Below are 17,574 nucleotides of genomic sequence, written 5' to 3' on the forward strand. Positions count from 1 at the left end.
TGTTTCTCATCCATACAATGGCAGTGTATCACAGAATGATCCATGCGTCAGTTTTCAGGTGGTGTACGGTAGGGTTTGATGAAGAAATTTTTTTGGTGTTCTGTGAACGACTGCATTCATGAGACTCTATTAAGTCTATTAAGCCGCAGTTCACTCCGACTTGCCCAGAAAATCACAAACACGCAGTTGTATACAGAAGACCGGTCTAGGCTCAAAGCCTATTGTTGCACATTGTTATTTTTACATTGTTGCGGTTTACTTTGCGGTAACAACCAGCTGTATGTACATTATTCCTTATATGTATGTTTTCATTGAGGTTATTTGCCAGCATTTTGAATGCATGTTTGAATTTTTTTTTTTTTTTTTTTTTTTTTTTTTAGCCTGCGCCCTCGAACTTCATCCAGCTCATCTCAGCCCGAGCGTGCCGTGAGCCCCCTAGTTGTGAGCAGCACACACAGCCTAGAGGCCATGCCACGATTCGCCCTGTCCACCGATGATGAGGGTAAGTTGACAAAAAAATTGGCATATTTTAGATTTTTTTTGTTACCAATTTATTGCCCTTTACAATATTCAAAACACTGGTGGCCTAGTAGTGGATACGTTCTGGCCACATAAAGATGGGAAATGAGGATTCGATGTGTCATGTTCCAATCCTGTTGTCCCCTCATTTCCTTTACTCTCTTTTTAAAATGTCAAAAAGGACCCATCAAAGAAAATCTCTTGCTATTATGCATATTCATACAGAATTATATACTGTAGTAAATGTGTCCGCTAGCAATCAAATTCAAGTCCTTGTAAATGATAGTAATGTGCTACATTCACTGGGTGGTGTTTTATTTTGATGCAAACCTTTTAATTCTGCAGCTGAAGTTGTTGTATCCAGCCTGCGACGACTCCGACTTCGTAGCAACAGCACAGGAACGAAACACTCGTCGCCAAGGGAACAAGGGACCCCTCAGTGCTTTGGAAACCAGCTGGAGACGCCTGACAGACAGCGACTTTCACCAGGACGCAAGGTCCCCAAGTCTGCATCAGTGTCCACCCTCTCGCTCATCATCACGCCAGGTCAGACTCCAAATATAGTTACCATAGCAGCTCTAAAGAAAATGGTGGTTCTCTTCATATCTGGAGAGTGGATTTGTAGATTTTGTTAATGTAATGGTTTTGTTTCAGATGTATAAAACAACGTTTTTGTGAAGGAAAAAAAAAAAAAAAATATATATCTCTTGTGACACATTTTTCTTCCTTTTCCCCAGATGACGGGAGTGGCGGCCTGCAGGCGCGCTCCATTTCCCCTCGATCGTTTTCCTCTAATCCATCATCCCGAGACTCCTCCCCCAATCGAGACCTGTCACTCAGCGTCAGCAGGCTCCGCCCCCCAATCATCATCCACAGCTCTGGGAAGAAATACGGCTTCACCCTGCAGACCATTCGTGTTTACATGGGGACCAGTGACATCTACACCATAAACCACATGGTCTTGGTAAGCAGATAATCACTTCTAAAGCCTCTTATCGGAACACACTCGGTTTACACCTGGTATTAAGTTGTGTTTTGGTAGATCAGATCACAAGTAGAAAAGGGAGACACATTCCCGTTTACACCTGGTGTTTTAATCTGTCACTTTTGTCCACTTTCAACCTCTTCTGTCCTGATTTGTTCGAGGGGAGGGTACATGTATGGGTTTTTTTCAGATCTTTTGAACTAACTGGCAAAATAAGCACACGCAATTTACATATGAACGTGAAAGGAGACCGGGAGCATCAGCTTCCGTTTCTGCTCTGACAGTCGCAAGACCACGCCGAGCACTGAGTGTGTTAGAAATCAGGAATGGCGAGAAAACATTGTGCTTGGTACGTTTTTCGTCTTCCAACTAATCTTGGTTCTCCGGCCAACAAAGTACTTCCAGCACTTCCCATAATGTTTACGCGTTAGGTCAGTTGACAGAGAGAAGGCGGCTGTTCGTGGCTCTTCGTACACATTCGACCACATGAGCATTTACTCTACAAAATCAATCCAGTCAAATGTGTTTTCAACTACCTCTGGAAGTTGACAAGCTCAAAACATTTTAGAACCCGTTTATACCTGTATTTAGCATCGTCCACGTGATCCGGTCGACCAAAACGCATCTTAATACCAGGTGTAAACGGCCTCAGACATTGAGTTTTAAAGATGGATGGTTCAGTCTGTTTATTCTGACTCCTTTTGTTGTTTTCCTCTGTCAGGGTGTGGAGGAGAGCAGCCCTGCCCATGAGGCTGGACTGAGAGCAGGTGATCTGATCACTCATGTGAATGGAGAGTCTGTGCAGGGTCTAGTGCACACAGAGATGATGGAGCTTCTCTTGAAGGTATTTGAACAGCAGCATGTTGGGATTCCTTGAACCATTGTTTAATATTCTGAACTAGACCAAAAACAAAATGTCAGTTGAGGAATTTCACACAAAAAAAACATTTTGAAACCCTTACTTGAAGCTGTACTTGATAGGGAATTTATTTTTATTTATTTTAACCATGTTTGTATGCCTAAAACACATTTAACCATAGTGAAATCACTTTATCCAAAGCTTCAAGTGGCTTTTTAGTTTTATTAAATTGTGGCAACAGCAATATGATAATAGACGCCAATGTTTAAAAAAAAAAAAAAAGAATTAAATGCAGTTAATAATATATAATAAATAAATGCTCATAGCGTTACTAGTTGAAATACATTTTGACAAAAATAATTTCTGATAGTAATAATGCTGATCAAACTACTGAGAAGAATGATTAAAAATATCTGCAATTTTATTGACTAGCCAAACATTTCTACTTGTAATAATTGCACGTTACTAGCTCAAAGTGAGTTATAGATAATAACTCACTTTAAATTAGAAAAAATACATGTTTGAATAATTACTTGTCAACAGATATCTAAAATAGTAGTTTTGACTAGACATTATTGATTTTAGTTATCTGTAAGGCAGTTATGACTAGTAATAATTCATATGGCAGATATTGACAATGTCATTTTTGGATTAGTAAAAAAAATCGAACATTTTATTTTACTGTCTGTAATTCTATTTGGACCTGTAAAATTCAATTCTTTGTAGTAAAAATGTAATTAACTAGTCAAAATAAATTTGCAGATGCCTTTAATTGTTCTTAATAGTTCAAATTGCATTATTGCTTTTTTAATTATTGCAAAATTGAATTCTGACTAGTTAGGGGAGATTAATAGATCATCGTTTGTGTAATAGATTTCTTTTGTGTAATTTGTCAACTAGTTTCATCTACTTTCATTTGGTCTTTTTAATATACAGAGCGGTAACCAGGTGTCCCTGCAGACTATTGCACTAGAGGACACATCTATAAAGATTGGGCCGGCACGCAAGAGCAGCTGTAAAGGAAAGATGGCCCGCCGCTGTAAGAGGAGCAAATGGAGGGACAATCAGGACCGGTCAGGAAAACTCTTGTTTTTAAAGCTCTCATATTATTTTACATCATTACATTACATCATTAGTGGTTGATTTTTAAATGGCTGATCCCAATACTCAATACTACTAGTGCAGGGTAGACAGTGGAAGCTATAATCCCTCTGCATACATAATGCAATTTAATGAGCGCAAATTAGATGCACATTTATGACCTGTAATTGTTGAAATTGAATTAACATTTATTTTACACTCTATTTATTTTATCCGTTGAAATGGTTACTGGCTGATATATTTGTCTATTGCTAATGTTAGTAAGGACATTCAGTTCGATGCCGCTTGCAAGAGTTCATCATTCATCGATGTTTGCCGTTACCCTGAATAATCTCGTGTTCACCCAGGAGGCGCTGCATGCTGAAGAAGCTGTCCAAACAGAGCACCGTCATGCACAGCAGCCGTAGTTTCTCCTCCGGCCTGCATCACTCGGTGTCTTCCAGCGAGAGTCTGCCAGGCTCTCCCACACACAGCCTTTCCTCCGGACCCACAACACCCTGCCGGAGCCCCGTTCCCGACCACACCGCTGGTATGACCCGACTTATAGATAGAAAACATGAAACTGTTTGTCAACCAGTAATTAATCAGTTTAAGTTGGAGAATATATATTGATAAAAAAGTAGGCGCATTTATTTTTATTTTCTTAAAATAAAATATTTCTTTATAAACAGTTGTTATATTATAAAATGAAGAAATATTAAAAATATTTAAGGACTGGATTGAAAATCTTGATTTCTCAATTTTAGTCGATTCTCTTTTTGATGAACCAATATCGATTCTTAATTCCCAGTCTATGCTCTTTTCAGTTGTTGCATGAACACAACTTCACGAAATATTGTTTTTAGCGCACTTCCCATCCAATAAATCACACTAAGCTTTGTTACTTTTGATATATAAAACGGACAGAATTTGAACACTGATTTTTTTTATCACAAATGTCATGAATAAGTATTGTTGTGGTGTGACAGATCGCTGTAGCCTCAGTTCAAGCGAAGCAGCAGCACAAAGCACATGTGAACCAATTATATCTTACTTTTTACTACTAGTTACAGCATAACATAAAAATAATTGAACATCTGAAGATATGTTGAAAGATACAGTACGACTTACTGAAATGCGTCATGTAATTGCTCAATGAATATTTCGGAAAGACGTCAAAACAGCTTGTAAACAATGTCACGCAACTCTGAAAAGAAATTCAATGACCATAGCTTGATAGTTGACCAGAAAAATACTAACTAATAACTTTAGAGAGAAGCATTTTGCTAAATATATGTAGTATATTACATATTCATTGTAGTTTTTATGACAGCTACCGTTTAATTTTTTTTTGTACTGTACATGATCTATAATCTAAATGAATTGAATTGAATCGAGATCAGAATTAAATCGATTTTCAAACTTGGGACTACTATGTCTAGGTCACTTAATTTAATCAGAAAATGCCCAAAAACTTTTGTTTATTGTATATATTATAATATATTAAATATGTCGTTTATTAATTATATTGTTAAAATTGTCACAAAACATTGCAATCTGTTCAGAAGCCAGCCTGCCCCAGAACGCCTCTCCATGCTCCAGCTCTCCCAGTTCACCAGCGGTCCAGATGCGGCCCAGCTCGCTGCACGGCCTTGGCTCGAAACTTGGCAACCAACGCTACACTAAAGTGGGGAGAAGGAAGTCCACCAGCAGTATCCCACCGTCACCTCTGGCCTGCACCTCTTCGCCACAGGCCCTGTCCCCCCAGCGCTCCCCATCACCCTTACCCAGCATCTCCAAAACCCTCCACTCCTTCCACGGCAAGACCCTCTCGCCCCCCACGATCATTCGGCATGTGGTCAGACCCCGGAGTGCAGAACCTCCACGTTCCCCTCTGCTGAAGAGGGTCCAGTCTGCGGAGAAACTCTCAGGGGCCTTATTTGCTGACAAAAAGCCCCACGCGCCCCGCAGACACACGTTGGAAGTCCCCCACTGCGAGGTGGATGTACTGGGAGATGCCGAGGCAGAGGTGGCCTGTGGTGCAACATATTCGGTGGATCACGGCAGGCTGGGTGGGTACTTTTGCGGCCAGAGAATGAGGGACTGGCCTGGTGACCGAATGGAGCAGATCGTTGTAATGCGCAAGCTGAATCTCTCCGAACGCCGAGATTCCTTCAAGAAGCAGGAAGCCGTGCAGGAAGTGAGCTTTGACGAACCGGACGACAGGGCAGCCCAGATTCCCGCTCAGTCGGCCAAGCAGATGCTGGGCGAAACGCAGTCGGAGGAGGAGTGCATGGCGAGGAGGAATCCGCTGGTCCCTCAGATCGCCGTGCAAGGATCAGAGAGCGAGGAAGCGGACGATTGGAGGCTTTGTTCGGATGAAGACGAGGAAGAGATTGAGGAAAACGTGTCACATACGCTGAGTCAAGCTGAACCTCAGGCTGAATGTGCTGCCAAAGACACCCAACGCTCCTCAGCAACTACACATGAAGCCGGCGAGACCACTGCAGATGCAGCAAAGCCAGAAAAGCGCCAGAGTCCAGGAAAAAAGCGAATTGAAAGAGAGGTAAATGAGTAAAGGACTGTTGCAGCACATCATCATCCCCGCGGGCTTCACGACGCACCCGGCATCACGACGTTTGTTGCCACGCAGAATTCAAACAATTACTAAGTGGAGTATTTTATTAATGTGTAAATGGAAGTACGATAGTCTTATGCAGGGAATATGTATGCTTTTTTTAATTTATAGTGTACTGGAGATGTGCTGTTGGCCAAAAAAAAAAAGAAAAACTTAAAGGTTGCTAGTACATTTTTCTCACCTTCTGTGAACGGGTTGAGGAGGGGATTTGAATGACTTGATTTTTTTTCTATGAAAATGTGCAAAAGCTTCGAATCCATTTCATCCTCCAAGAGCTTTTCATTTTTGCACCGACATTGTGTGAGATTTTAAAAGCTGCAGGTTCACATGATATTTGAATGGAATTGTCATGTGGCCCTTTTCATGTATTATTCCACAATCTCAAAGGGTCTCCAGAGTGTTTGAAATGATCCGTGTGAAAGAAAAATAGGACTGTTTGTGTCGACCATTTGGGCTTCAACTGTGGGAACCCCACAAGTAATTTGAAATGAAGTTACATGTTGGTCAAGGTGTCAAAAAACAGTTGTTTATGTGAATTTTATGCATCAAACCAAATAGATCAGTTTTACACCTTGTTTTATTTGACCATTTTTGTTAAGATGAATTTAGATTTAGAATATTTTAAATTAAATTCCTTTCCAGATACTTTAATTAAATGATGCTAAATTTAATTCATGAATTTAAAAAAAAAATTGTTCTTTACTTAAAATTGAACCCAGAAAGGGATAATGTTTGGTTTTAAGATATTTAAGGTAAAAATTTTCATGTATTTTCACAGAGTTCCCACAATTCGTTTTTGCATGTTTTTTTTTTTTTTTTACTTAAATATTCTTCCTCTACTTTTCTTTTTCACCCAGGTTTGTTCAGTTTACCTGCAACCTAAAACATCTCAAATTTTCACAGGTGCTAAAATGAATGGGCTCACAGACACACCTGAAATATTTGAAGAAATAGTTAAGCATGCAGTCACACACCTCTCACTAGCCAGTACTCATTTACACAAGAAATCACTGAGTAACGAACCACATCGTCATGAGTTTTTTGACCATTGGCCTGTCGCGAGTACTCACAAGTTTTTGTACTTGGAGAAATGTTTACATTTTATATATATATGGATTTCTACTGTGCGAAGGTAACTTAATTACAAATGTTTGCAGAACTGGAGTCAGTGGGTGGAGGCTTTCACTAGATTATTGTTTAAAGTTCGGTGTGATGTCATTGTTAATAGACACTGCACACATCAGACTGGATGTTTTTGTTCATATGCATGACTCTCTTCCAAAAAATTTTTTTTTTTTTTTTTTTTTTTTTTAACTCTAAATTGTTATTTGGATCTAATATATGACAGTATTTTAATTGCATATAAAATTGCATGAGAAGGTTTAACAGTCAATTGGATGCTATCAGTCAGTCAGGACTTCATTTATGTTGGACCTTCAGGAAAAACGGCACATGCTTGACCAATTCAAGAAAACATTTCTGTTGTATTTTTGAGGTTTGTTAATTGTGACCTCTCCGTTTAACTTTATGCACCAGGCTAATGTAGTCGTAAACACTCTGTGTGACACAAATTGGTGTAAATTTGAATAGGCTGTATTTTCCTGCCCATCAGCCGAACGTTTGCATGCTGCATGTTAAGTAAATGCACCGTTCACTTTGGCATGGCAACCTGAGTGCAATGTTTAATGGTCAAGTATAACCGAGCCTTTGAATTACAGTAATGTTATTAAAAGCTTAATGTTATGCAGACCCAGTTGTGACATTTTATCCCTCTGTAATCACAGACTTTAGTGGATGAAGTGTTTGTCTTGTGGATGTCAAACCCACTCTTAAACATGTTCAGACGAGACTGGGTCACGATGTTGCATTCGCACTAATGCTTCACAGCACTGAAAATCCAACATCTATATAACCTGCTGTGCTGATGGTTTCTTCCATTTTTCCAGAATTGTCAGGACTTGGTAATTGGTATGTTTGTAAAAAAATAAATAAAAAAAATACTTTTTATAAATATTTTTTAATGTTAACTGTTTGTCTGATGATGTTTTGTAATAAATCATTCTCTGGTTAATATGGAATATAAATGACTTTTGTTTTTCTTCATATATATATATATATACATATATAATTACACACACACGCGCACACAATTCTGGGTAGTAACTGATTACATCAGATTCCAAAATCAGATCCTTAATCAGATTCCAAAAATTAAGTCTTGAAATTCGAATATATTACATTTTAAAATACTTGTACTTCAGACTACAGTTACTTTTTTATTGATTGTATGATTACATGTTATTCTCCCAGTGGCAGTAAATTACTCCTAATTTATTTATTTTACTATATCTTTTTTTTATATTTTAAATTTTCTTTTCTAAAAAAGTCTATGCATTCAGAAGCTCTTCCAGGTTTGTGGAATTGCACACTGACCCCAGCCACTAGTCATGTGCCTATCACTGAAAACAGCATTTAATCACTGGATCTACAGAAATCATTTCACTTTATCATTTATATCATTTCACATGTTTTCTCAACATTGCCTATCTAATCGGCTCCTGACAAACGCATAAATTAGTATTTGAATTATCACTCAGTGAGTCATTAAACCATGTGTTACTGTCTTTGGAGGGCTGTTGTCTTTCAAATACATTAAAATGTACAAATTCACACCATTTCATTTTTATGTATGCAGGGATTTCCCAGATTCCACCAATAGCTCTGCCAACTCTTATGAAGCACTGCGAATGACATAATCAAGCCGGTCTCCCTACGCTTTCAAAATACTTAAATATTTGTATATATATATATATATATATATGCATATTTTGCAATTGCTCCATGGGATTGTTGTTAAAGGGATAGTTCACCCAAAAATTCTGTCATCATTTACTCACCCTCATATAATTCCAAACCCATAAGCCTTTTCGTTCACCTTCGGCGCACAAATTAAGATATTTTTGATCAAATCTGAGAGCTTTCTTTCCCTCCCTTTCATCTCAATTAGATGATTCTACCACTTTGACGCTTCAAAAAGTTCATAAAGAGATTGTTAAAATAATCCATATGAATTGAGCGGTTTAGTCCAAATTTTCTGAATAGACACAATCTATTTTTATGATGATCACACTGAATTTAAGCTTTTATTCTTCTGTTTAACACAAAAGAATATATGTTTAAAAATGTTGGTAATCAATCAGTTGACGGTAGCCATTGACTTCCATAGTCATGACTCCTCATGAGCAATGGCCTCCAGTTCAGTAATATTCTTTGGCTTGTGTGCTGCAACCGCCTTCTTCAAATCCCACCCGAGACTTTCTATGAGGTTCAAGTTGAGTGTGATGGCCACTGTAGAATCTTCCAGGACTTCTTCTGCAACCAAGCCTTGGTGGATTTTGAGGTATGCTTGGGATCATTGTCACTGAAGGTCCAATGACACCCAAGCTTCAGCTTCCTAACTGTGACGGCATGACGTTTTCTCCTAGGATTTCCTGATACTTCAGTGAATCCATCTTGCCATCCACAAGCTGCAGGTTTCCAGTGCCAGAGGATGTAAATCAGCCGCAGAGCATCACCGAGCTCCACCATGCGTAACTGTAGACAGTGTTCATATGCTTCATTCTTCTTCCTCCAGATACACCACTGATCCATTTGGCCGAAAAGTTCCAGTTTTGTTTCATCGCCTCACAGAACAGAATTCCAAAACTTCTGTGGCTTATTTAGATGATTCTGAACACTTTTCTTGTGCTTTTGGATCAGTAGTGGTATATGTGTTGGAGTTGTGACATGCCTTACTGTGCAGCTGAAACCTCAGTGCCTGTTGCAACCAAGTCTTGCAGGTCCTTTACAGCCACTCAATGTTTTTTCTGAACCTGCTTTCTCAGGAATCTGGTTGCAGCTTCCTTTTTCTGTCCCCTCCAGGTAGTGTAACCACTGTTCCTTTAACTTTGAACTTGTGAACTATGCTTCCACCGGTGTCTCTAGGAACATTTAGTGCCTTCGCAATCTTTTTGTATTCTGTTCCTTGTTTGTAAAGGGCAATGATATCTTCTCGTAACTTTTTGGACCATTCTTTTGACTTTTGAGCCATATTTACAACATGCAGTCAAACGTGACACTCAACAAACCTAGCCAGTTCAGATATTTCATGTGTTCTAGCTCAAGCACACCTTGTGCAACTAATGAAGCCCTTGATTATTTGCATCAGCTGAGCTTGAGACAACACCTGTTTTGCAGATTTGTGCTTTTGTGAGGGATTCTATTCAGGGGGTTGAATAATTTTGAGACTGCAGAAGTCAGTTGAATTTAGGGAAACCACTTGAAACATTCAAGCTATTTCAATTACTTTTGTTTGATTTGTTCATTGCAAACAGCTGAAATTCTGTAAATTTTGACAATAAACCTGATTTGCAATGGGGGTTGAATAATGTTGATTTCAACTGTATATTTGTTTTTTTGTATGTGTGTGCAAAAACTTTTAACATTATAATTGAACCTTAACCCTCATGTGGTCTTCGGGTCATTTTGACCCGGAGAAGATTTTCTTTTTCCCAAAAATACTAGTTAATGTTATCGCATTGGACTGAAACTTAGTGACTCTGTTCCCAAAGGGTATAACTACTTCTCAAATCTTTTTTGAAAAATTTCGTACTTTTTTTGCGGGGGTTTTGATACCTTGTTACACTTGTGGTCTTCCCGGGTCAAAATGACCCGCCTATAAAAAATAGCTTATAAATCACTCATTATACCATATTTTCACCCAATCTTGGATTCAATCTTTTTGTCAACTTGTTCTCTTTCAATTAGGACTGGTTTTATATTTCTATTTGCATCTAATTAATCGTAGGCCTCATTTATTTGACAGTAGGGATCTCATTTTTTGAGTAAAAAAAACATTATTTTTGAATAATTTTGGAAATATTAAATGAAATCTGAAGAAAATTGGCACTGTTTATCACACTAGTCTACTTTAATATTTCACTAGGAATTTTATTTTGAAAAACTTTTATTTTGTAAAAAATGGTACATAGTCACACTTGTGGTCTTCCCGGGTCAAAATGACCCGCCTATAAAAAATACTTATAAATCACTCATTATACCATATTTTCACCCAATCTTGGATTCAATCTTTTTGTCAACTTGTTCTCTTTCAATTAGGACTGGTTTTGTATTTCCATTTGCATCTGATTAATCGTGGGCCTCATTTATCTGAGAGTAGGCATCTCATTTTTTGAGTAAAAAAAAAAATATTTTTGAATAATTTTTGGAAAAATAAAATAAAATCTGAAGAAAATTGGCACTGTTGATCACACTAGTGTACTTTAATTTTTCACCAGGAATTTTGTTTTGAAAAACTTTACTTGTGTACAATATGGTACAGAGTTACACTTGTGGTGTTCCACTGGGCCATTGAGGGCCATTGTGGGCCATTGTTTCAATGGGCCATTGAAAGTTAATGGGAGAGACCAATGCAAACAATGAATGGAACAACACAAAATAGGTATCATTTTAAAGCTTAGAATCTCAGCTTTTTAATGCATCTAATCACTTTGATCAACTCCTAACGAGAGCTGAGTTATCACTCTAAAACAAGAGTGTTCCCCCGCAGGCGCCACCTAGCTGCGAAATAAATAATCATAATATTTTTCAAAACTGTTACCTTGATCAACTTAAAATAGGTGTCATTTGAAAGCTTAGAGTCTGAAACTTACAATGAATGTAGCCAGTTTGATAAACTCCTAAGTAGTGCTGAGTTATTTGCTGATAAATAGAAAAAAACAAATTCATAATTTATAAACTACTTTTTTACTACATTCAGCAATATGTCAAATACATCATACAGCTCAGATAGTCCTGTGTCATATGTCATTTGAAAGGTCTCAATTAGTAGAATACAGCAAGCATAATTGTTTCAGGCTTTTTTCTAAACTTGAGTGAGATTTTTGTAAAAGAAGCCCTTCAAGAGACCCATGTGTAAACCATACATGGATGATGGAAGTTTAGACACATTTCCACTCGTAACTTCATGAAACATGCTCCGATTGTGGAAAATGACACATCATTATTTACAGCAGATGCTTACAATTAAAATGAGTCCAAACTCAACATAATCCATCACTCAGAACTAAAGATATTCCTCATGGAGTTCTAACACAAAAAATACTACAGACACACAGACTCACATAGCCAAGCAAGGTAGCTTAGACTTGGCCTTTTTACTCGTAACTTCATGAAACATACATCGATCATGGAAAATGACACATCGTTATTTACAGCAGGAGCTCACGATTAATAAGAGCCCAAACTCAATATATTCCATCAACAAGATCTAAAGATATTCCTCATGGCGCTCTAACACAAAAAATACCACAGACGCACCTAGCCAAGTATATACTCATGAAGCTCTCACGTTTGGTTTTTGCTCATAACTTCATGAAGCATGCACAGATCGTAGAAAAATGTACATCATTATTTTCAGTAGACTATCACAATTAAAAAGAGCCCAAACACAGCACAATCCATCACTCGGATCTAAAGATATTCCTAATGGAGTTGTAACACACAAACCCCCACAGGCGCTCACAGAGCTTTGAATATAGATGTAGCCTAGCACTTATGTCGCGTTTTAACTCGTAACTCAATGAAGCATGCATAAATTGTGGAAAATGGCACATCATTATTTACATGAGATTGTTAAGATTAAAAAGAGCCCAAACTCACCATAATCCATCACATGCTCATATGTGTACATAAACAATGAACATGCTCCTGAAAATGTTTCAGTCTCTCCCATTCACTTTCAATGGCCCATTGAAACAATGGCCCTCAATGGCCCAGTGGAACACCACAAGTGTAATTCTGTGCCATTTTGTACAAAATAAAAGTTTTTCAAAACAAAATTCCTGGTGAAAAATTAAAGTACACTAGTGTGATCAACAGTACCAATTTTCTTCAGATTTTATTTAATATTTCCAAAATTATTCAAAAATAATTTTTTTTTATTCAAAAAATGAGATGCCTACTCTCAAATAAATGAGGCCTATGGTTAATCAGATGAAAATAGAAATATAAAACCAGTCCTAACTGAAAGAGAACAAGTTGACAAAAAGATTGAATCCAAGATTGGGTGAAAATATGGTATAATGAGTGATTTATAAGCTATTTTTTATAGGCGGGTCATTTTGACCCGGGAAGACCACAAGTGTGACAATGTGCCATTTTGTACAAAATAAAAGTTTTTCAAAATAAAATTCCTGGTGAAATATTAAAGTAGACTAGTGTGATAAACAGTGCCAATTTTCTTCAGATTTCATTTAATATTTCCAAAATTATTCAAAAATAATGTTTTTTTTACTCAAAAAATGAGATCCCTACTGTCAAATAAATGAGGCCTACGATTAATTAGATGCAAATAGAAATATAAAACCAGTCCTAATTGAAAGAGAACAAGTTGACAAAAAGATTGAATCCAAGATTGGGTGAAAATATGGTATAATGAGTGATTTATAAGCTATTTTTTATAGTCGGGTCATTTTGACCCGGGAAGACCACAAGTGTGACAATGTGCCATTTTGTACAAAATAAAAGTTTTTCAAAATAAAATTCCTGGTGAAATATTAAAGTAGACTAGTGTGATAAACAGTGCCAATTTTCTTCAGATTTCATTTAATATTTCCAAAATTATTCAAAAATAATGTTTTTTTTTACTCAAAAAATGAGATCCCTACTGTCAAATAAATGAGGCCTACGATTAATTAGATGCAAATAGAAATATAAAACCAGTCCTAATTGAAAGAGAACAAGTTGACAAAAAGATTGAATCCAAGATTGGGTGAAAATATGGTATAATGAGTGATTTATAAGCTATTTTTTATAGTCGGGTCATTTTGACCCGGGAAGACCACAAGTGTGACAATGTGCCATTTTGTACAAAATAAAAGTTTTTCAAAACAAAATTCCTGGTGAAAAATTAAAGTAGACTAGTGTGATAAACAGTGCCAATTTTCTTTAGATTTCATTTAATATTTCCAAAATTATTCAAAAATATTCAAAAATAATGTTTTTTTTACTCAAAAAATTAGATCTCTACTGTCAAATAAATGAGGCCTACGATTAATTAGATGCAAATAGAAATGTAAAACCAGTCCTAATTGAAAGAGAACAAGTTGACAAAAAGACTGAATCCAAGATTGTGTGAAAATATGGTATAATGAGTGATTTATAAGCTATTTTTTTATAGGCGGGTCATTTTGACCCGGGAAGACCACAGGTGTTATAGGGTTTTGAACACCACATGAGGGTTAAGAAACATTAAAATAATTGTAAAAATCCATGTCATTACTACACGCACATGGCATACAGGAAAAAGATTGTTGCATGAATTATGAATTTGTTTATGATTCATTTGTGCCCACTTTATTCATTTGTTCCCTTGTTTTAATTTAGTTAAATCGTGGCTGTTTTCACTAAAACAAGGGAATTAATTAGCACAACGTGGCCACAGCTGACCTAAAACAAGGGGACGAATGAATAAATCATGGGAATGGCTCAGTACATTACAGATCTTAGCCTACCACATTTTTTTTAAACGTAGGCCTATGTACTTCATGAACAAGAGATACACACATTTAACATTTCCCACATGGGAAAAACACAAGTGGCTACAAATGCCAAATATCTGGTGTTCTTTATTGTTGAACCTTTTGGTAAAGTTACCAGATTCGTAATCGAAATTCTGTTAATGTTTAACCTGACTTTGTCACATTGTTTGCTTTTGTACGGATTAAACCGTGTACTTTGGCACTGTCCTTTTTCGCCCATTTCAAAACAACTGGTCTCATTTCCACTGCACAAGTATCTCTTCATGCTTTGACCAATTAAGAAGACCAGAATAAAACATTTTAAACATGGGAAATCATCCCTGCACCCCTACTCCAGCAACTATAGACAGTATTTACAGGGTTGCCCAGGTCAACGGGATCCTCCCAGACGTCACTCTTGATGGGACGGTGGCAAATCTACTGTCCCTAAATTCCAGCATTGCGCTCAACCTGCAGTATGCGACTGTCCGGCAGAGCCTGACTACAGACCAACTGGGAGCTTTAGACACCAACCTGACCTCTATTTTCGGACAAAGCACTTATGTATCTTACGGAGGTGTTGGAGTTGTAGCGCTTGCTTTATCTTTCCTGCTTGAAGCTCTTGTGTCCAGTATCGTCGGTCAGACGGATGGTGTGACCACAGACCCATTTAAAAAGGCTTTCGGATCAGATAACTCTTCGGAAATCGGCAGCATTGCGAGTGAATACCTCAAACTGGTGTCTAAGAGGGCCAATAACTTCGAGGAAATGGGAGAAATAACTGAACTCTATGACCAGAAGCTGAAATACGCTCTAATCGAGCTTTATGAGAGCATGACTTTGGATCAGCAGCTGAACACGTATAGTATTAAGCAGTGGATCAATGGAGCAGCGATCCACCTGCACATGAGGATTCATGGGATTCGTTTGGCTTCTGTCCCTAAAGGTACAGCGGAATCACTGCGTTTGTCGTACCGAACAGGTTTGGCGAGGTTAATTCAGCTCTATACTGCTTATTTGAGGCAGAACGTAAGAGAGCGGTCCACCATGCAAGGTCCTCCGGTAAAGGCGGGATTCTTAATCGTTGAACCTGGTAAGAAGGTTAGACACCGTGTGATCCACAACAACTGCCAATCTCAGGCTATTGCCACTGCTGTAGTGGCCCGAATTTTATCTGCACAGAATATTGGAAAGATCGAAAGGTTTTTTGATGAAGCTGGTCAAATCTTAGACCGCTTGCTTCAACAGAGAGACACTTTTGAAGCACGCAGACAACGGCAGATTAAATCTTAACTGGATGTGGATTTCCTTCTGAGGTGACTTTTGAGCTGTTTTTCCAAAAATACTTTGTTGTTTAAACACTGCATTGTTAAACTGCGCCACATGCTATTTTTGTTGAGTTTGATACCTTTGCCATGATATGCTAACTACGGTAAGTGCTGGATGTATTAGCATTACTTAATGAAACAGCTTACCAGATAATAAATACATAAGCTGATACCAGTATCTTACTGTTGATGTAATATAATTATTAAAGTGCTATTAACCCATTAAATTATGCTAATATTATGCACATCAATTGTAAAATGACACATTAAAGTATATATCTTTCGAGTCATGAGGCTGCCTTCCCTTAATTCTTGACTATGTGAATGCTGTTTTGAAAACTGTCAAGAACATTTATATACTACAGTGACTCATACTATGCTGCTTTACATTTTTTTTATTCGCGTTGGTACTATTTTCACAAGTAAGGTGTACATCCTCAAAACTATTAGTAGCCTACTAATATCACAACAGATCATCAAAAGTGCACTTTTTTCAAACATTTTAGCACATTTTGTACAATACACAATCACAAAGTATCCTTTTCACAACACAAAATAACTGATTCAACTGTTCCTGGTAAACTCTACATTATGGGGACAAAATGTCCAAATGAGGGGGTTGGTGCAGAGAGTTTTGCAATTTGTGAACATAAAGCAGGATAGAGTATGCATCAGTAGAAGGGAGACAGATGGCATCAAATACAGCATTTCACATTACAGTATGTATGCCATGTGATACTGTAAACAGACTACCATGGTAGAGACTGCCACTACTGTAACTCACCCTTCATCTGTAAAGGTCAAATACAGTATAGTCATATATGGTATACAGTGAGAACATTTACTGTATTGCCAGCAAACTCTGTTGTAGCACAAAACCTCATAGCAGTGTCATGCCGTAACGGTAACACTTTATTTTACGGTGCCCTTGATACAGAGTAATTACTTAATTAGGTACTTAGTAATAGATGTTGTAATAACATGTAACAAAATGTACTTAACATGTAACTAAGTTATGGAACAGCCAGTACTTACAGATTGTAATTACACACATGTTATAGGCAGCTACTGTTACACATGTGTAACAAGCCGAGTTGGATAAGGTTTATAGATACACATGAAGTACACTTAAGTACATTCTTGATACACTTTATTTTACGTAGCTTATACCTATGTAATATTATGTAATTACAATGTAATTAGGAAACTACTGCATGCATTTAAGCTGTGAACTAGGGAGTTAAATCAAACTAAGACAGAGATGGATAAGGAATGTATACACAAAGCACACTTAAGTACATTCTTGATACACTTTATTTTACGTAGCTTATGCCTGTGTAATATGTAACTACTGCATGCATTTAAGCTGTGAACTAGTAAGTTAAATCAAACTAAGGCAGAGATGGATAAGGAATGTATACACAAAGTACACTTAAGAACATTCTTGATACACTTTATTTTACGTAGCTCATCCCTGTGTAATATTATGTAATTAGGAAACTACTGCATGCATTTAAGCTGTGAACTAGTGAGTTAAATCAAACTAAGGCAGAGATGGATAAGGTATGTATACACAAAGTACACTT

General features: G+C 37.3%; 1 protein-coding gene across 7 annotated transcripts in view; it reads left to right on the forward strand.

The window, feature by feature from the left end:
• Nucleotides 1-8,151, forward strand: part of mast3b (microtubule associated serine/threonine kinase 3b) — a 39,489-nt gene extending 31,338 nt beyond the window's left edge. For 6 of the 7 annotated variants that reach the window (XM_079858371.1, XM_079858376.1, XM_079858374.1 and 3 more), the window contains 7 exons: nucleotides 381-502; nucleotides 865-1,065; nucleotides 1,257-1,483; nucleotides 2,226-2,348; nucleotides 3,300-3,436; nucleotides 3,812-3,993; nucleotides 5,009-8,151. In XM_079858371.1, the coding sequence (XP_079714497.1) occupies nucleotides 381-502; nucleotides 865-1,065; nucleotides 1,257-1,483; nucleotides 2,226-2,348; nucleotides 3,300-3,436; nucleotides 3,812-3,993; nucleotides 5,009-6,021 (2,005 nt within the window). In that variant the 3' untranslated portion in view covers nucleotides 6,022-8,151. The remainder of the gene's footprint in view (nucleotides 1-380; nucleotides 503-864; nucleotides 1,066-1,256; nucleotides 1,484-2,225; nucleotides 2,349-3,299; nucleotides 3,437-3,811; nucleotides 3,994-5,008) is intronic. The other variant, XM_079858370.1, reaches the window with a different exon arrangement.
• Nucleotides 8,152-17,574: the final 9,423 nt, after the last annotated feature.

This window comes from Squalius cephalus (genome assembly GCF_949319135.1).
Source record: "Squalius cephalus genome assembly, chromosome: 22".
Taxonomy (NCBI): Eukaryota; Metazoa; Chordata; class Actinopteri; order Cypriniformes; family Leuciscidae; genus Squalius; species Squalius cephalus.